The following is a 21,494-nucleotide window of genomic DNA, read 5'->3' as shown; positions in this document are numbered from 1 at the left end:
AGATTATCACTAAGGGCATGTCTTTTTTACAGTATTCGTCAAACATAAAATGATGACAAATGAGTTTATTCAGGATAGCTGTCATAGATAAGTAACTAGCAATGATAATTAAATAAATGTTTACTTAAAGAACACAGGTTCTATAGTGATTGTTACCTTCCATATTCATTCATAATTGTCAAAACTGACATGCATAAAGGAGATAAGAATGTGATACAGTGCATAACTAAGAACACATTATCTAGAATAATAGTGTTAAGAGTTATTTAAACCCACAAAACTACATGGTTTACAGATGCAGGGCTCGTTTTTTCCCCCAAGACAGTGGTTTGAAAAACAAGACTATACACATAAGAACCCTGAAATAGGGTTCTGTTAAATAATGTGCATGTAACTGTCCAGTCTGGAGGTCTTACATTATTTTTCCCTAACGGCATTTTTTAAACTATTAAGGGTTATGCAATTATTGTTATTTTTCTTCTGAGTTGGGCAGATAATAGGTAAAGTTCTCAAGGAGCAAAACTTCCTTTCAGGACCAAATTGGTCTTCTTTCTGTATCCTTTTGTCACTTTAGTTGATCCTATGCCTCTCCCACTTCCCACCCACAGCACCGGCACACCATGTAGTCCCCCATACTTTGAAATATTGCCTCTCACTCTCCTTCTCACTAATGCCAACTCTCTTAAAGCCCTGCTCTCAGCTAATGGCTACAGGAGATGTTGACCAGACCGACCTCCCTCCCTCCCTCCTTCCTTCTTCCTTCCTTCCTTCCTTCCTTCCTTCCTTCCTTCCTTCCTTCCTTCCTTCTTCCTTCCATCCTCCATCCCTTCTTCTCTCATTGCTGCTTCCCTTTCATTCATTCATGCAAGCATTTAAAAAGCACTTAAGTACAAATACTAAGATCAAGGAACACAAATATGAGTAATCCAGTTATCGGACTTTACAAAGCTGTCATTCTAAGTGGGGACACATACACATAACTTATGATACAACACAATGAGTGTTAAAACAGAAGTCTAAGCAATCAGCCAGAGTAGAACAGAGGAATTTTCTAAAGGGGAGAAACAGCAGGAAGGGAATTGTTGAGGAAAGTCTCCACAAAGAAATGATATTTGGGCTGATCCCGGAAAGACCAGCTTGGTATAAAAGAGGAAAATTGTTCTAAGCAAGCAGAAGCAAAAGCATAACTACCAAACTCTAAGGTGACGTGCAGCATCTGTGGAATAATTTGGAATTACGGTCCTTACTCAGACCTTACACACAAGCAAAATGTATACTGTCCAGTTGCCGCTACTGCTGAAGTAGGAAAACCACACTTTCAAGTGAAATTAAAAAGATCTTAGCTGGCACAATCTGCTTCTCTCTCTCACTGTTCCTCCTCCCCCCCACCAATAAATTTATGTCTTAAAAATATATCCATCTGAAGGACTGCCAATTGTTAGCCTGCACCTCTGTGTCTGGTACAGCTCTAGACATGGTTGGAGTTCATTTATTCATTCGTCAACGGATTCATCTGGAATTATGCATCACACACTATGCTAGATGCAGTAGTAAACATGAGCTCACAGAGTGAAGGGCAGTTGGGGAATTGCCTCTAACAGTACATCGAGGCCTAGTGTCAAAAGATCTAAAAGCTACCAAGGAAATTCCCTTCACCAAGGCTTTTAAAGTAACACATTCCAATGTGTTTGGAGACTTAATTCAACTATAACTCGTTCTATTAAGAATATTTGCTTTTTAAAAAATACCCCTATCTCATTAAAAATGAACAAACTTACATACACAAACATATAAGGGGGTGTTGGAAGTTGGAATGGGGAAATTTATGCAGTTGGAAGATGGATGAAAGTTTAGACAAGCATTGTTATGTTCTAGCACAGAGACTAATGATATTTCCTAGTCGATCACACCAATCTTCTGTACCCATCTCTTCTAGAAAATTGGGCCACAGGAAAGTGGGCAGAGCAGGTGGGGACATGATTTTGTAGTAAATTTTTAAATTTCAATCAAGGCATAATTAAAGAAGGAGGCCAGTGGTAGCTCTTGACGTGGGAGGAATGGGAATCTAGCTAGCCACAAACCAATGGGTTTATAATGGGCTGAAAACTCACCTCATCCCCATCTTTGGAATGTTGTCAATGTGTAATGTAGCATAAGTCAATGAATAATAAATAAAAATAATGACTGTCAACTAGAATACAATATGAAGGGCAAACAATAACACATATTTGACAGCTTTATATTTAGATCTCAGGATTGGCCTGGAAAATGACAGCCAGGGAATTTTTTTACATGATTATAAAAAATGATACAAAAGAAAGTGGAAAATTTTAAAGTCAAAATTCAATATTATCTGCAACTTTCTAAACCCAAGAGAACTATGGCCTTATTGAAAGCCTTATACTATTAAGGACATAGCTTGTTTTAGGCATTTATCGTAGGCATTTATTCATTATTAGGCACTTGCATTTTAAAAGATCTTTTTGTTTAATTAAAAAAAAAATACTTTGTAATGACAAAACTTCCGGTATTATGGCAAGGTGTACCAGAGAGCTTTGGGCTGGGGAGCTTCTCCCTTCACTCTACCCAGGGAGAATCCACATGCCCACTTGTTTCCCCTACTAGTTCTGCAGCACGGCATCCAGACAGCAGCACAGGGCTTGGAATTTCTTTGCAGACTGAATCCTTGGGATACAGATATTAAACTCGTAACCTACACGAAGAAAGTATAAAGGGCTGTCTTTTACCCCCACTTTATTTACAAAGTGCCAATAGTAAATAAGGAGCCTAGATTTCTGGTAGACATCTTGTGCCAAACTAAAGTGAAACCCAAAGCTTTAATTGGCTCAGTGTAAATCTCTCCCCATTTCTGACCATATAATCTAGTGAGAAGCAGCAGAAATTCAGCCCGCCCCTAAGGACTATTTCCTGTAAACACTGCCTACAAATTGCAGCAACAAAATAAGACAACGGTAACAGTAACCAGCCGTGGAAAAACCACAGACAGGATGGGATGGCTGGCAGAAGGTTGACTGGTGTCATTTTAATGTTAAACAATTTAGGGATTTTTTTTTTTAATTATTATTTCAACCGTGAATATAAGCTACATAAATGTTTATCCCATCTCTCACAGCAAGCTCAGGAGTGTCAGTAGCAAGCTGAAGGTAGGCTTTATAGGCTACAACTAAGGCTTATTACCTGTGAGACATAGACAAAGTATTCTCTAAACCTAATCTCTTAATCTGCATAATGGAGATATTAGCATTTAATATAAATTGCGAAAGGTAGTTGAAATAGAGAATTAAGTGCTACACTCAAGCTGGAATCTCACACAGAAAATATGTCTATGTTCCTTAACCCTACCATATACATATCACTCTACAAACAAAACACATCATACAACGCAGAGGGCTCCAACAAGTCAAAACAATAATGGCATGTGCCGTGTTTAAAGCGCGAAAATACTATAGGCCACTTAATCTGCTGGGCCAAGGATAGGCCTTTGTTCTTTGAATTTCCTACTCCTCCCTTGGTCTCCCCACAGACAATGCTTCAGAATGCACTGTATCAAAGAACTAAATGATGTGATAACAGAATAAATACTTGTTTACCAAGTGTTTGAAGTAAAGCTTAAGGTTTGGGTGAAAAAGCAGAGAGGGAGCCAAAAGCTAACCCAAAGGAATTCTCAAGTGCTCAGGTGGATGGGAAACAATAGAATGGAAATCCTGGCCTACCGAAAGGATGGAGTCATTGCAAGAGGCTCAGAGAAGGCTAGCTAGCACAGAGGTCTAGGTCTTTTAGCTTATCCTTCAGTTAGGGAAAGAGGAACGAACTCCAAATGATCATGGCCAGTTATTTTTAATGACTTAGACCTTCACTGAGCACTTCTTTGGTGCCAGGTACTGTGTTATTTTTCAAGCTAATGAGGATGTCTAAGACAGGCAGTGTTGCTGCATTCAGGGAGGCCTCTATTTATTTTGTTAAGTTGAACAGCACTTTCCCAAAAGGAAAAGTAAGCTTATGGATAGTTCTACTTTTCCGAAGACCCAGTTATGCCTTCATGTCATTAAAATACAGCCTTGGGCATGTTTAACCATTTAGAAGATTCACTTTTCCAAATGAGGAATGATCTGGAAGTTCTCCTGCAGCTCTAATATTGTACAGTTCTATGATGTCTGGAAAAAGATAAATCTAAAAGGAACTTCTGGAAGCCCAGAACCACTTCATGTGGCTTCCTGTAATATCCCGCACCTAGCTAATCCTTTCGATCCCACCCTGCCTCCCTCGCTGTACCGTTTAGTGAGGGAGTCTGTGCTCTTAGTTCTTTAAATCTCAGGTGCCTCTCTGGACCTTGAGTTCCTTGAACACGGGACAGCACAATTCATGTTTCTTATCTATCCAACATCCTCCAAACATATCCTTCTCCAACGTCCTTTCTTTCCACTTTCCCCGTTGTCCACCATCTTGGCTCTCTGTTCCTTTAGTGGACCAAGCTTTTGTCTGCCTTGGAGACTTTGTGCTGTGTCCTCCACCTGAAATGCTTTCCTCTGACACTCACGTGGCTGGATCCATCTTGCCACGCAGATCTCAGAGTAAACATCACTTACACAGTGGACCTAAAGTAACCAGCTGGCCATCCTTTGTTACTCACCCTATTTCAATTATCTGCATATTAGTTTATTATCTGACATGTTTCTAGGGTTTATTGTTTGTCTCCCCAAACTAGAAAGTAGTCTCTGTGAAGCCGGGAGAGGATCTATGTTATTCTCTGTAGTATCCCTGGCCCATAGGAGGCGCTTAACAAATGAAATAGTTTACCAATGTCCCTCTTATATATTTCTGGACACGTAACTGCTTCTCAATAAAATTTAGATTTCTTCCCTTCGCTTAATAATCGAGGGTATATATTTCCATATAGTCACTTTACAACTCACTATAAAAAGAAAACAAAATCAGAGCAAACTAAAACCCCTCGTGTTACAGGGTGACAGCTATTTTATTACATATTGCATATTACACTACTCAATTGTTTCAGAAAACCAAGGGACTAGATTTTATGAATGATACACAATGAAGATTTTTAAATCAAGGCTGTTCTTTTGGTCCCAAGGGATCATTAAACAATCATTTTAAATAACCATTTTTCAAGAAAACGAAAGCAGATGCTCTCTTTTTAATAGCATCAAATGAATACTTTGTCAAGTTCAGAGAATCAAACCATTGGAAGGGTAGCCATCAAGGCTTTCGTTCACCCAGCTTATTTAAAATGTCAATTTAGCCTCTTTTTCCAAGGACCACAGGTAATCTTCCAACAAGTCAGAATAATATATATTCTTTTATTCTCTCCTTTTAACATTGTCCCCCAAATTCTCCTTTGACCCCAATTCTTTGTCTATAAAGATAGAATTTAAAATGAGAAGACCACTAGGTCCCATAATTCTTTTCCTTCTGTTTTCAGCTGAAAGCCCTCTGGCCTGTTCTGTTGATAACCTCCCCAGTTTTGCAGGTGAGGAGTGATCATGTTCATAAGACATCGGCAGCTGACTGAGGAGAACTGCCCTTTCTTTAGTGTTTAACTAAAGACAGTGATAGCAAGCTACCTTTCCAAGGGAGGCAGCCTGGGGCTCTCAAGGTCTTTTCCCAGCATTCTACGATTGCCTGACATAGTCTGTAAAATTACCTGTACCCTTGGTAGATGACAGTAATAGAATGTCACAGTGCATTTGCAGATCTATAGCAATAGAGGGGGAAACCCTCTTAATTAATGATACTATTTGAGTTTGGTTGGTAGAAAAGAATGCTGTCCTAACCGGTTTGACTTCTGTCATGTAACCCACTTTCCCCAAGAGCTTCGGAACCTCTCGCCCAGCCTGAGTACACGGGATAGCACGGTCTTCTCACAGAGGATTTTCTCTTTCTCTTTCTCTTTGCAATCGCAAAGTTCTTCCATAACTTTTCTACTGTTAGAAAGCCTGAATGAACATTTAATACAAAACCTTTCCGCTTTATTTTCTTTTAAAATATCCCTCTCTACACAATGGTGAGACCATGATAATAGGAGCCCTATCGTGCAGTGCCTAGGGTGTAGTTTTAAAGCCATAGCAGAATGACCATTGTTAGGTTGTCAGAGGTGGCAAGAGCCACAGCACACGTGCAAGTGCTGCAAACACTTACCACCAAGTTGGTGGGGAATTGCATTTTCATATCTGTGGTTATATAAACATACGTGTGTTTTACTCGGTGTCCTCCAGAAAAACAGAACCAATATTGTGTGTGGCGTGTGTATGTGTGTGGAGAGAGAGAGAGAGGGAGTGAGAGGCAGAGAGAGACAGACAGAGAGAGACAGAGAGACAGAGAGACAGAGAGAGAGAGACAGATATTTTAAGAGATTGACTCATGCAATTATAGGGGCTGTCAAGTCCAAAATCTGCAGGGTGGGCCTGAAACCTAGGTACCCAGGAAAGAACCAGTGTTATAGCTCAAATCCAAAGGCTTTCTGCTGGCAGAATTCTTTCTTGCTCAGGGGAGGTCAGCTTTTGTTCTACTAAGGTATTCAACTGATTAGATGAGATCCACCCGCATTATAGAGAATAATCTGCTTTACTCAAAGTTTACTGATTTAAACATTAATCTCATACAAAAAACACCCTCAGAGAAACATTCAGAATAATATTTAACCAAATATCTAGGCACTTTGGACCAGACAAGTTGATATATAAAATTAACTATCACAAGTCCACCCTTTGACAACTTGGCATTCATATACATCTTCTACTTAATCTCCAGAGATAATAACCAGGTTATACTTCCACTTAACATGATATAATTATCCTACAGAAAACCAAAAATATAACTCTTGCCAGAAGAGGATGCAAAGTCCTTGTAGGACGTTTACTCTTCTCTTTGACATTCTATAACTTAAATACTATGATGTAAAGTTCATAAATCTTAAAGACTGTGATATAAAGTCAATACATTTTATATTACATGGCAAGGGGGTAAGAGAGAGAAGAAAACAAAGATGTTTACACAAACACAAACGTTCAATAAATATAGGACATATTTGATGAATAAATCTCTTTGCGGGGCTCACCACAATTTTTCCTACTTATTTCTCAGCTTTTAAACCCTAAGCAAAACATTAAAATCCGTGGTCCTTGGCTTGTGACACATTTTAGTGAGATGTTTATTCTAGGCTAGTTAATGGGAGTAAATTCATTTCTGTTTTTATTATTATATCCTGGATCAGAACTTCCATGATTAGCTGTCATAGCCTCATTTTCTAAGAGCATCAGACACTTTTGGTAATACTATTTCCTTTTGAGTTGTGATTATAGAATCCCTTTAACAAATAAGATTAGTTGTCAGAAAAGAACTGCTTGATGGTTTGGCTAAGAGTTTCAGGCATATCAACTTCTGTTATTTTTTTAGTGTGTGTGACAATGTCAACTTTGTTCCATAATCACCACTTCACAAAAAGATATAAATGAAATCTGAAAGAATGAAAATAAGCTTTTGTATAAGACCACAAGAAAATTAAAGAGAAGAAATTAAACAGATATGAACAAAAGATACGGATCATGAATAATGCCTCACTTTCTAAGCTAAATTTGGTCACTTTAAAGAAGTTACTATCATGTTGTTTATAAAACCTTACCCTTAAAATTGCAAGAAGACAGTATCGTTAGTATCTACAATGATTCTATTTCACATTCATAAAATGTTGCTTAAAAATCTAAAGCCTTAGAACACAAACATAGATCATCATGACAGCCCTATTTGAAATTCATTTTTCAAATTATGTTGTTTATATACATTTTCATATACCAGCATAAATCCAGTTTGGCAAGTTTTGTTTAACAAGCCGGAATTGACTTTTTAAAAGCAAAAGCATTTTCTTTTAATTCTTTACCACATTGTAAATACTGTACTTTTATGTTCACAAGCTGCTCTTGTAAGCATCCCTGATGGCCCACTGCCTTCTGCCTTTTCCTTTTATAATGAAAAACAACCAAAGGGCAGAAATAAGTCCAACAGACATAGTTTCTGTCCAAGCCCCATTTGCCACTCTCCTCTGCCGCCTTCTTTCTACCTCTTCCTACTTCCCATTTTTTTTTCCCTTAGGACTTTCATTTTCTTTAGGATTATTAGTTTTTGTAAGGTTCACAGGGACCTTCTAAGGCTCCTAGGACTGCTATTCCTTTTCCATCTTTTTTTCTTAAAACATGTACTGAGAATTAGAATTAATATTATAAACATTATATAATGTGTATGTATGCATTATATAATGCATTACATATTACATTGTTATTAAAAGATTAATATCTTTAAAATGTTAGAATATACGCTTACATAAAAATGTCAAAGAGGAATAAATAGACATAACTAATTATTAAAATAGTAAAAACGTGTCTAGCACAGGTAACCTTGTTACAACATGGTACTCCTGGATCTAACATTATTTTCTCCATATGAGCCAATTATTTTTCCTTACAGAGAAATTCTTTCTGATTTTCACAGACAGCTTTCTGATAGTTTGTCTCACAAAGAGACTGGGTGAAGGCATGTGGTCGGTTCATTGTAGACTCACTGCCATTTCTAAAAATAACCCAACCACTCACCTTAGCTCTATTGTGTTCATATACTCATGTATATGAAGGACAGCTCACAGGCAGCACACTAAATGCCCTTTTTCTCTTTGTTTTAAAGTTTGAAACTATTCTATGTACCGAAAGTTGGGGGGATTTATTTCAACAGCACCGTCAGCATCACTTCATGCTTTTTCACAGAATTGTGAACAGATTCTATTAGTGTTAAAAGGACTCAGAAACTATGAACCTCTTTTCAATATTCCTGATAACCATTCATTGAGCTCTCTCTTTAATTTTTCACTAAAATCACCTCTACTTCCAAGGCTATCTCTATCATTGTCAACTAGCATCAAGCGGTAGAGTTCTTCCTTAGACCATGTTCAAATATACTCACGAAAGTTTATTAAAGAATAGCTCTTCTGTATATTCTAAAGCCGGACACAATTGTGGTGCTAATATACTGATTAGAAATGAATGTGTTCCTTTCTGTACTGTCCACAGTTTAGTGCATCTATTGTAATAGCTAACAACTGAATGATCATACTAAGTGGCAGATACTATGCTTTAGTGCTTTTTATACAATTTCTCCTTTAATCCTCATAATGACCTTATAACAAAAAAAGCTGTTACTATCCCCTGATACATTCTTAAGACCCACGGCTTAAAAAGAAGTAAACAGTTGTATGATGCAACATAGCTAGCAATGGCAAAACCAGAATGCAAATCTAGGTTTTTCCAAGATCAAAAGCTCTGCTTTGAATCAGTAAAATAATCTACCTTCCTATCTGTTCCAAGTGACAGTCCTTCACATATCTGTAGGCAATCATTATTTTAATTTATATTATTAAAATCATTATTTAAACTATTTTATTCATAGTCCATCCAGTTTATCTACCTGAATTTTCAATGGCAAAAACGATCGTCTCCTCCCTAGAACCTAGCAGAGTGCTGGACAGAAAAGGATACAATGTCTCTCACTCTTGTAAAACACATCCTGCATTTGCCTTAATGTTCTCCCTTTCCCAGCTTCCTGTGCCTAATGGCAAGACTACATCTCAGTTTGTATCTCTTCTTTTACTTATTGCTCTTTCCCCAAACAATCGTGCCCATGTTCAAGCTACTCTCTCACATTACAAAGCTCCACTCACCTTTTGGAAGCTGTAGAAAGAGAACTGGAGGAGTTTCCAGGAAATCTGACTTCAGCTCTGTGTCTTAGCTTTTGTATCTTAATAGTTAGCACTTAACATCTTCAAGTATCCTGAGGGTTAACAGCCTTTTTTTTTTTAATCCAAAACCCACAGGGTGTTTGGAAAGGTCAGATAAGATTAGATATGGGAGAATGCTTTGAAAACTCCTGTGTGTTATGTAATTAAATATCTATAAGAACAGTGCAGCTGAACTATTAATATAAAAATTTCCTCTCAGAGCCAAAATTTTAATCAGTGGAAAAAGCTGATCGTCAATATTTCCGAAGATGGAGAGTTAGGGTTCCCAGAGATAAGATGCTCATCAAAGTCTATTCCAATGGCCTCAGCCCACCCAGACGCTATTTTTTTTTCTAAATCCTTTTAGTTTACTGTCATTTTACAACTTCATAGAAAAAAGGAGTTTCAGAATAAGAATCTTAGAGTCGATTTACTTCAATCAACTCTTATTTCACAAAGGAGTTTGCTGGAGTCTCCCTTCCCTAAATTCTAATTCTGTTCCCAGTCTCTGAGCCTCCCAGGTTTATCAGCGCCTCTACCCTGCTATGCTCATCCTAGCCCCACCCACCTCACCCCTTTATTCCTAATTCTTCACTCTCTGCCCTGCTCCTGCCTCTCTCTGTGGGCCATTTCATTCCTGGGATAAGCCGTTTTTGTTAGTGGTCATTGGCCTAGTTTATTTATTACATGCAATTTTAAAGTTGTAAAATCAACTCTTCAGATTTTACAAACAATATTTATATATGACCAAATAAAATACTTTTGTTAATAAGGGCAAAAATCCAAAATTTTAAAATGTTTTTCCTATGATAGACACATAACCTCCTGAAATATAGTCTTATGTATTATGTATCGGGTATTATGGGACACTCTTCTTGGGCAAAAAAAAAAAAAAAAGCTGGCAAAAGCTGAATATTTCAGTATGTTTAAAATGATAAGATGCATTAGGACATTTTAACATTAGCTGCAACTAAAATCCACCACGTTTTGAAAATCTGTCATATTAGTCTGCTGTAAACTAATAAAACGAGAAAAGATTTATTAAAATATAAGAAAAATGACTTTGCTAAAATAATGAAGTTGCATGTAATCTATTTTCTTGTATTTTTTAAGTGAAAATTTTCCTAGTACCATTTTAACCATAATAAAATGTTCTTTAATACTCTGGAAATCCAAGATCTTACACATAAAATGAATGATTTGGGTAAAATGGGCAGAAGGAAACACTGTGTGAAAATCTTTTAAAAGAGCCCTGGGGAATCGGAAAATATCTGCCGTTATGAAATACTGTTGGTTTAGCCTTGAGTAAAACAGCAGAAAAAACAAGTAATTTTGTTCATAACAAAGAGGAAGAGAAAATGGTGAGTCCGACAAAGGCAGAAACAGATTTTGTTCCAACTGCAAAGCTTCAGAAAGCTGAATTCTTAATTTACATAATCTGAAGGAAAAGGAGGGGGCTTCTCTGTGCTGAGCTAAACAGTCTATAGTCACACATTCATGCACTCGGGAGCAGGACCATCACGAAGATCAGATTTGACAAACTTAGCTGTCACACTTAAATGCTATATGAGCATGACTTAATATCTTTAAACAAAGAGGTTTTGAAATGACATTTCGCTACTCACTGGAATAAATACCTGTCTACAAATTTGAAATTCTTTAAAACATTGTAATGGTTAAAGTCATGCAAAACTTTACAGATCTTTGCTTAAAAGGCAATATTTTATTTAAACGAGTAGGCAATTTCTAAGGTTCACTCTAGCTTAAAGATACTATGTCCTGTCATATGTCTATTTTCAGGGAGCTTATCAGCCTTGTGTCTGGAGACTGAGACGACAGAAGGCAGAGAATGATGAGCTTTGTGGTTTAGGGAGAAAAAAACAAGCTATAGGTCCAGTGAAGTATGAGATAGTAACAGTAACGACAAAATAAAGTATATTATTCTTTCAACCCATAGTCTGTAAACTCAGTCATAGGACAGGGGGATTTGCTCAGATTTGTATAATTCTTTCTCTAAGTAAATGGAATCACACAAGGTGAAATCATTTGTCCAAAGTTGCACAGGTAATAAGATTGAAGTTGGTGGCAAACTCAGGCGGCCTAACCACACAACAGGTGGTAAACTGTTCAGCAGTTCCTGCTTCTTCACCCAAGGCTCACTGGGAAGCATGGCCAGCTGGTCAGCTCTGAGGAGAGTCCAGTTGACTGAAAGAGATGTGGTTCAGAAGACTGAGAATGATTGTGCCTACCCGATCTAAGAAGGACATACTTTGAGAGAGGAAGCTACTGTTTTCTAGATATAAATATGAGAGTTTTTTTTTAAGAAAATGAATCCAAAAATTACATTTCTTTACTTAAAAAAATTATATAACTAAGCCCTTCCTCTCCTTATTTAATTAAATGATCTAATTTTATATATTCTCTGAAATACTAAAATATTTCTGTAGTCCATGTGTTTTCAAACTGTAAATCACTTCATTTGTACATTTGGTACATAAACTATTTACTGCTCTTGAATAAAAATGAATATATAATTTCAACATCTCCAGAAATTTGAGCTGAATTTTAAAATGTGATGAATCATTAGAAAATATGAAGAAACAATGCATAATTCTAAAAATATAAGGAAAATATAATTTTCTTTTAGGGAAAAAAATTTGCACAATAATGATTCTTTCTTTAAGTTTTGCTTGAAAGAAATCTAGACATTTTAAACATCTCAAGGGTACAAATTCATGTTCTTGTTAAAAAGAGATTTCAAGTAAGCCCAGGGAGAACATCAAGGTCTCATATTTTCACCCAGCAAAATGAGTGCCAGGTTAGAATCATGGCTCTTGTAAAAGACACCTTATTGTTTAACCATTTCATTATCTGACTTCCTTTAAGCAAAGAATATTATCTGAATAGCCAATAATAGTACTGAAAAAAATACACATTCTGAAAGTGTGGGGAAATTCATCCTACCTTGAAATTCTAATTTAAGAGGATGTTGCTAGTCATTACAGAACCAGCAATTAAAAAATGAAGGTGTACAAAAACTAATAACTTAAGTTTCAAAGCCTAAAAACAGAGATAATAGAAAAGAGCCTAAATTTGTGCATCCTCTTTGCTCATTGTCAGAAAACTGCTGGGAATGCATAAGAAAGCGAAGTCTAATAAAAAAAAGTATAGGTGGTAGGATTATGGGTGATTCATTTTCTTCCTTTCTCTATTTTCCATTTCTTTCCTATGATGAACATTGATACTTTTATATTATATTTAAAAAAAAAAACTTTTTAAAAATTACTTCTGTTTCTTCAACTATCAATATCTGCATATGGCAACTGAGTATGCAAGTCCTGTCCCCTGGTAGTAATGCAAAAAGACAGCAAGTATGAAAATCTAGGCAATCTCACCAGATTTCAAGGTGAACCAAACCTCAATAATTCTTTACAAAAAAACCCCCAAATAATATTTGATTTAAATTGTATTTCTATCAAGTAAAGTGGACTAGTTATCTCTAATATTTAACTCTCCTTAAGCTATGTATTAAGAGACTACACATTAGATTTAAAAAGTGAAGCACTCTGATGATGGCTGGCTTCGAATGAAAATATTCCATCCACTAAAACATATTTTCCATGGGAAATGATGGAATCATTTTTATCACAATTATTTCAGGAATTGGTAAAGCTTATCATAATCAAATTCATATTGTGACTAGAATATTGCTTTTGTAAAGAATTTGCATGTTGTGGAAGGATGATTGTGGAGTAGCTTTAGCTTGTGTTTATCCTTGACACATGGAAGGCATTTAGAAAGTTTTAGTAAGAGTGACGATTTGCTGAAGAAGAAAGGGCACATTGCAATGTCGAAAGCACAGCAGAAATAATTGTATCTCTCAGATTCAAATTCTAAGAAAACTACTAATATACTAGAAGAATATTTAACTTTCTAAACATCTTAAAGAACATAGATTCTAGTCTAGATACATTATAATCAAATTGATAAAAAACAAAGATTAAGAAAAATTAAAGCAGCTAGTGAAAAACAACGTATTACATTCAGGGTAACAATAATTACATGATCACTGACTTCTTCTTAAACACTCTAGAGGCCAGAAGACATGGACTAACATCTTTAAAATGATGAAAGAAAGATAATGACATTCACTTAGAATTTCATATCTAGAAAAAATATCCTTTAAGAATGAAATAAAGATATTTTGATTCACAAAGCCATATCATGAAGATAAAAAGAATTAAAAGATACCATTATCAGAGAATCATTGCATTATAAGAAATGCTCGAGGAAGTTTTTCTAGGCTAAGAGAAATGATCCTTGAGGGAAATTTGAATCTTTAAGAAGAACTGAAGAACATCATAAATGGTAAACATCAGGGTAAATATTAAAGATGTTTTCTCTGAAATACACTGTACTGCAGGCTTTATTTCATATGTAGAAGTAACATTTTTGACAATGATAATGTAAAGGAAGAGAGGGAAAGTGCGGAAAATGGAACTATACTGTTTCAAGATTTTGACAATGGTCTGAGAAAATTTAAAAGTTATTTCTTGTAATTCTTAGAGCCACCACTATGTCGATAAATAAATTAATATTGAATTCTAAAGAATACTCAAATAATCCTAGAGAAGTCAGGAAAGGAAGAACAGGCAAACTAAGAAGAGAAGGGACATGAGGATAATAAGTAGCAAGATGATATAGTTTGATTTAATCAGGTCAACAAGTATATTAAGTATAAGTGGTCTAAACATTCCAAATAAAAAAATAGAGATTGTCAGATAGGATTTAAAAGAAAACCTAACTATATGAAGTCTGTAAGAGAAGCACTTTAACTACAAGACACAGATAGGGTGAAGGTAAATGGATAGAAAAGATATACCATGTGAAGAATAGGCATAAGAAGGCTGACTTGGTTATATTAATATCAGAAAAGATAGACCTCAAACAAAGATTTGTACTAGGATAAAGTGGGACATTTTGTAATGCTAAATGATTGATTAATCAGGAAATCATAACAATTATAAAGCATATGTGCTTAATATCAGCGTTTCAAAATATATTCAGCAAAAACTGACTGAATTAAAAGAAGCAGAGGATAATTCCACCACCTTAGGTGGAGATTATAATACTCTTGTCTCAGTAATTTATTGAACCACTAGCCCCTCCCCCACCAAAAAAAATTCACTACACATAGACCTTGGTCTAGAAAGATCTTCATTAGATAAGCTGTTGCAGGAGGGACATTATGTCTTCGTAGCCTCATTGATGACAAAAATAATTTTAAAAAAATTTAAATAAGTGCATCTGAAGTGTTCTTGTTCTTATTTCTCTATACATTTTGCATTAGTTTTTCTTATAACATAATTTCTCTAGCTCCAAAAAGTACCTGAGCATCATTTTCTGGACCTGTCCTGTACAGATTCCCCTCCCATTCCATTCTCATTATATACCTTTGAGAATCATTTATTTTTTAAATTGCAGTGTTTTGTTCAACATAGCTTCTTCGCAGTATATGTGCAGTAGCTCTTAATAGCAGTCTTAATTTGTGGATGGCTTGTTTATTTTGTGGTTGTTCTACTAATGGTCCAAAATGATAGCATAAATAGGCCAATTCACTTTCATGTTTCTTCATCTTTCTTCAAAAGACATAAAACAAGACAGAACCATTTTTTTTTGACAGATGAAATTGATAATAAGTTTAGACCATCAGCCTGGTCTTTGAAAAAAAGGCATCAGAGAGTTTTTCACTTCTCTTCTGAACCCCTCCCTCTTCTGCTAATAGGCATGGTCTCTGACTCTTCTTTTATGAAGAAAAGATTAAAGTACAAATTTAGCTCACGCTGCTTCACAGAAGAGAACCTCCTTTTCCTATGAAGTGAGATGTAGAACTGGACACACAGGTTCTCCATCCCACTCCCAGCCCTAGCTATTTTCTGGTTGTAAGTTTTAAATATGTCAGCTTACTTCTTTCACCTTTTGATCTCATCTCTCACACAGAGAGGAGGAGGACACTAAATTAGAGTTTTGTGAATGCACTTTGTAAAACCATGAGGCTTAATACAAATATTAGGTGACATCACTGGTTCTCTATTTAATTAGAAAAAGTGAAAGCTCTAGTAGCACTCTCTTAATTATTTTAGCTCCTTTTGCTTAATCTCCCCTTTTCAATTCCAATGTCTTTACTTGGTGCAATTAGGCCTCATTGCTCAATGTGTTTGAAAAAGAACAAAAAGATATCTTCTGTCTCCTATGAGAACATACCCTACCCTTTGTCTGAGTGTAATTTATGTAACTGGAAGCATATTTTCAGATCCTAGAAAGTGGTATTCTTCTGATTCCGATTAGATTTATATACCTGGATCGATAGAGTAAGTCATATCTGCCCTCCACGAAGCATTCTGAAGTATGACTCACCTTAGGTTTTTTAATCCCTTCCTTCCCCTGGAAGAAAAACTGAGACCAATGTATTTGCCTTCCTTATCATGTCCCTCTGTCACCCACTCCAGAAAAATAGACTCATTTCTCTGTCTCACCCAACTCTTTAATATACTTCATGAACCAGAAAGCTGTACCTGATAGTATATTTGCTTTAGCTACTGAAAAAGAAGATATTTAGTTACTGAAAAGAAGATTTGGATTATTTTTTAAAATGATTGTGAAGTATATTCAAGGACTGGACTAGGTATAAACAAACAAAACCAAAAATTTGCTCCACACCTTGTCTTGGTGTAGGATTTTACTACAGAATGCTTTCTGTATATCATAGGGCAGGAGTGTATTTTCCCAATAATACCTGAATCATCATTAGTCCAGAAGGTTCTTGGATCAGGTTTGGTCAGGATGTTGGCATGATTACATGGCTCTTTCACCTTGAAAATATAAGGAGAAAAGAGGTAATGTGAAAACGACTTTACCACTTCAGCTGTTTTAGGATTACAGTTCATTAGGCAAGATTCTAAGGATGACATTAGCACATTATGACACCTATGTTCCTTCATAAAGGTGACAAACCATCCTAGTTTGTCTGGGAGTGAAGTGTTTTCCAGGATATAGGACTTTGAACCCTGGGCAAGCCCAAATGGTTGGTCACCCCAGGCCTGGCACAGTTTCACTGCCAGGGCTCATAGCTGAGTAAGCACACAGAGGTGGAGTTCTGGTCCCACTGGTATCCTCACTTCTTGCTTTTTGCAGTATATGAACCGCACAGCTATATGCAGAAGCCCTGGATAATTAGCAAACTTATTTGTGTAAGAGTGTTCATCACATAAAAAAGTGTTTTGGACTTCTGCCTAACAAATAGTACTTTTAGTGTATGTGTATAATGCATGGAAAAATACATGTAAAGGAAGAGCAACTAGCACGGTAGCATTTAAAAATGAATTATTTTATAACCATAACAGAATCTATATTTTTAAATAGTAGCACATGCATATATGCAGTATGTATCATTCATTCAACCTAAAGGCTCTGCCTAGTGCACATCTAACTAATAATTCCTTATAATAGTTCCAGAGAAGAGCAATGATCTTCTTTTTTTTTTTTTTTTTTTTTTAAATTTTATATTATTGTGATGTGTGGTTTTCAAACACATTTTCAATTGGGGAAATATAAACCTTAGGGTTAAAAAAGACCTTCCATTTAAATATGCTTTATAGTGTGATAATTTGATTACGGTGAAGTCTCTAGTATTTACTATTTAATAGGTAAATTTCTTCCATTGCAATGAAGTACTCAAAAATGTCACTAACTAAATTGTTTAGTTCCAATGACATTTTCTTTCCATAACAAATCTTATTGATGAAGGAAGCGGTGCTTCGATTTATAATCTGGCACAAACTCTCTTGTTGTGAACTAGTATGAAAGAATGTGTGGAAATCAATTATTTGCACCCTCATGTTCACTGCAACATTATTCACAATAGCCAAGATGAAAAAACAACCTAAATGTCTATGGACAGATGACTGGAGAAAGAAAATATGGCTTATATATACAATGAAATATTATTCTACCTTAAAAAAAGAAGAAAATCCTGCCATATGCATCAACATGGATGAACCTTTGAGAATTATGCTAAGAGAAATAAGCTAGACACAAAAGGACAGATACTGCATGATACTACTTAGAAGAGGTATCTGAAGTAGTCAAACACATAGAAATAGGGGCTGTAAGAGGAGGAAATGGGAAGTTGCTATTCAGTAAGTATAAAGTTTCAGTTATGCAAGATGATTAAGTTCTAGAGACCTGCTGATCCACACTGTGCCTGTAATTAACATTACTTTATTACACACTTAAAAATTTGTTAAGATGATAGATTTCATGTGAAGTGTTCTTACCACAATTAAAATCTTATGTCAGAAAAGATAAAGGCAGATAAAATATTTCATACATAAATATGTAAGTGGTATACATTTTATTGGTGGAATTTCCTGGTAATGTAATATGTTTTTATCTTATAGTAAACATGATTTTAGTAGTACAACTATGGTAAAAAAAATACATTAAAATGTAAATCTCAAGGGAAAAAAAACCAACAACAATATGTGGACCAGCACTACTCTGCAGATGACATTTTGAACAGCTCTGCAAAATATCTCTCAAACCCCACTGGGTAGCCTCAGGATATATTCCTTCAAAGGACTTGTCAATTACACTAAAGGATTGCTCCAATTGTTAGAAAGCTCTTTGTAAATCAAACTGCAATCTGGATCCTTAAAACTTTCCTCACTGAGTCTTGCCCACTCTTGGGTTATATAAAATAGATTTATTCTCTTTTATAAAATATCTCAAATATTTGAAAGTAGCTTTTATGTGTCACCTTAGCCTACCATTCATAGGTTAGCTGTCCCTCTTCCCTTCCATTCTTCCTTATGAAGTGGTATTAAGTCTTTTTGCTGAGATCACTCTGCCCCAGAAGTCATCCTCTCTGGCATGTGAGCTAACCCAGTGGGACCAACCAAGGCCAGGGCCTGGGCCAGGGCCAGATAATAGCCACTAAAATAAGGAATTGGTTTTGAGACAGTTTTTGGAGAGGACTATAAACATTATTTCCAGATGTGAGTAATTAAAATGTTTCCAAGAACCTATAAATAATTCTCTATTATTTAGCTGCTTTCTTATACTTTTTATTCCAAAAAGTCCTAATTAATTTTATAACTATAGATGCATTTGGGAAAATTGCTGTGTATGAGCCTTCTTTCTGTATTAAGCTCTAATTACCTTGTGTCTTTGTGGTGTTTGCGTCAAATAAATGTCATTCCTCCAAATCTCATTTACTTATGAATGATTCTTTATCACTATTTGTTTGAAAAATCTTCTATTGAAGCTGCTCCTGTTAAGTTCAGGGCCATCAAAAATTTCTTCTTGCTCTTCATGTTCTTATCATGCAATAGAACATAGGATTCTTCATGATCCCCAAGCATCAAAGTACACACAGCAAATTATCTATAGAATGCACGCAGTTTATTTTCAGCACGAGTTTATACGTATTCATTAATAACTATATATTCTGCAACAATTTGTAAGCAATGCCTAAAACTGACTTCTGTAGTGTTAGGTGCTTCATAGAAGCGAGAAAATTTGTTATCAGATTTCAATCCTGCTGAGTCTTCACAAGATACCTGCAGCTGAAGAAGAGGCCAGCACCTTGAGTATGACCCCTGGCTGAATCCGCAATGGGCTCTTTGGTTTTTTCTTTCTTTCCCTGGGAAAGGATATACAATAGAATATGCACCTTGGACTTGTGATTGAAGAGAGGTGAAAAGGTGATGATGTAACAAGAACAGCAGAACATTATGGAGTTTTAAAACATTTTATTATGGAAAATTTCAAGTATACATAAAAGTAACAGTATAATAAACCCCTATGTACTTATTATCCAGTTTTAATGATTATTAACATTTTGCAATCTTATTTCATCTATCCTCCTTTTTTAGGCTGCAATATTTTAAAGCAAATTGCAGACATCATGCCATTTTATCTATAATTTCTTTAGAATGTATTTCTTACTGATGACTTTTTTTTTGTATAACCATCATGCCATTATCACAACTGAGAACTTTAATGATAATTGGATTTATTAAAGTTTAATGAGGGTTATTAAAGTTTATTTAATAAATGACAGCCTGCACAGTCTGAAAAGCAGAATGAATACTTGTGTTATTTTGCATATAGAGCAATTTGGAACTGATGATTAAAAAAGAGATTCTTTAAAATCGTAAGCTCTACAAAGTCAATGGAACTTCTCTCCTATTTAAATCCTTATAGTTTTTTTTTGGTGAGGGAGAGTCATCATAAAAAATTATTTTTCTAATAAAAGTGGTATTGTCTTTCAACTTATTTTCAATGCATCCCTGGAGGGAAAGGAAAGATTTTCTTGCCTGACAGAATTGAAAATTGTTGGAGTGTGAAGGTTAAGAGAAGAGGAAGGTCACTGCTGAGTGCTTAATCTGTATATTTTCGAAATCTAAAAGTGCTTTTGTAAGTTACGATAACATTAGGACAATAGAAAGATAGGGGCATTTAAATGAGGATAGGACTTGAATATTAGAAGATAGGGTTCATGAGAATATCACATTGAGGGAGATGCCAGATGTTCAGAAATTTTTGACAAGCTCTGAAGAATGAACCTGGAAATACATTATTAAATTTCCACTGAAATGAGTAAATACCCTGTCTTGATTCCATAAAATGTCTCCAATTAATGACAAGTTGGAATATTGGTAGAATTGCTAGAAAGAAAACAGTTGTGGTCATCTTTCCCTATGCGCTCTCATCCTGATTTAAAGAATGTCGGTTCAAAATGAATAAATATAGATGCATATATAAATAATTTAAAATCACCCGTGATGCTGATATAGGAAAAATAAATGAGAACATTTGAATTTCTCCTTGATTTATTTTTCACTTATTCATAATAATTTTATATGATTTTACATAAATCATTTTAGCAGTATATGGTAAAGTCATTAGTTTTTCCTGAAACACAAACAGAAATTCTCAAAATGTCTGTCTTTATCAGCCAAGGAAATTGGCTCTCCCCCATCTCAGTTTGCCTGATGTTCAAAAGTAAGCAAGAACACTTTATATCTAGGGAAATAAAATTTTGTTTCTCTTACTTCTTTAGTGAGGCTTTAAAAAAAGTCCCTTGGACACTATTATAGGATGTAAAGACATCCTGCAAATACTAATTTTGAATTCGGTTTTGGGTACCCAGGTGGAAGAAAAGTCTTCCTTGATTATTTCTCTTAGATGGGTTTATCACATCCAACATATAGTTATAGAGTATTTGTTACAAGTAAGGTCAGCTGCCCTGGTTGTTACAAGGACATAAAGGAAACTTGTTGATCACTAAGATTTTATATTCTGATATGGGAGCAGGACACAGACAGCCACAAAGTGATATGAAATCTGATATTAAGTACCTCTAAGCCCACTGTGAAGACTGTACTATAGCTATTACATTTTGTCATTATTTAAAGGAGGAAACAATACTTTGGGCAAAGTTGTCGAGCAAGGAGGGAGGACCTGAACAGGTTTTTAAAACACTGACAACGTTTGGCTTGTTGGGCAGGCAGTAGAAACATATCGAGGTGGGCGGGACAATACCAACAAAGGCGTAGAGGCAGAACTTAATGAGGCGTGTTTAGGCAACTGCTGACTGAATGATTTCCTGGGAATAGAAAGCTCATGGGAGAAG

At 35.5% G+C, this 21,494-nt stretch overlaps 1 protein-coding gene across 1 annotated transcript in view; it reads right to left on the bottom strand.

The window, feature by feature from the left end:
- Nucleotides 1-16,133: 16,133 nt before the first annotated feature.
- Nucleotides 16,134-21,494, bottom strand: part of LOC120615797 (uncharacterized) — a 74,767-nt gene continuing 69,406 nt past the window's right edge. Inside the window, exon 3 of the mRNA XM_039879032.1 lies at nt 16,134-16,668. Coding sequence (XP_039734966.1) covers nt 16,444-16,668 — 225 coding nt within the window. The 3' untranslated portion in view covers nt 16,134-16,443. The remainder of the gene's footprint in view (nt 16,669-21,494) is intronic.

This window comes from Pteropus medius, unplaced genomic scaffold (assembly GCF_902729225.1).
Source record: "Pteropus medius unplaced genomic scaffold, Ma_sr-lr_union100, whole genome shotgun sequence".
Taxonomy (NCBI): Eukaryota; Metazoa; Chordata; class Mammalia; order Chiroptera; family Pteropodidae; genus Pteropus; species Pteropus medius.
The sequence above is the reverse complement of the archived record's forward strand: the minus strand, read 5'-3'. Positions and strand labels throughout refer to the sequence as shown.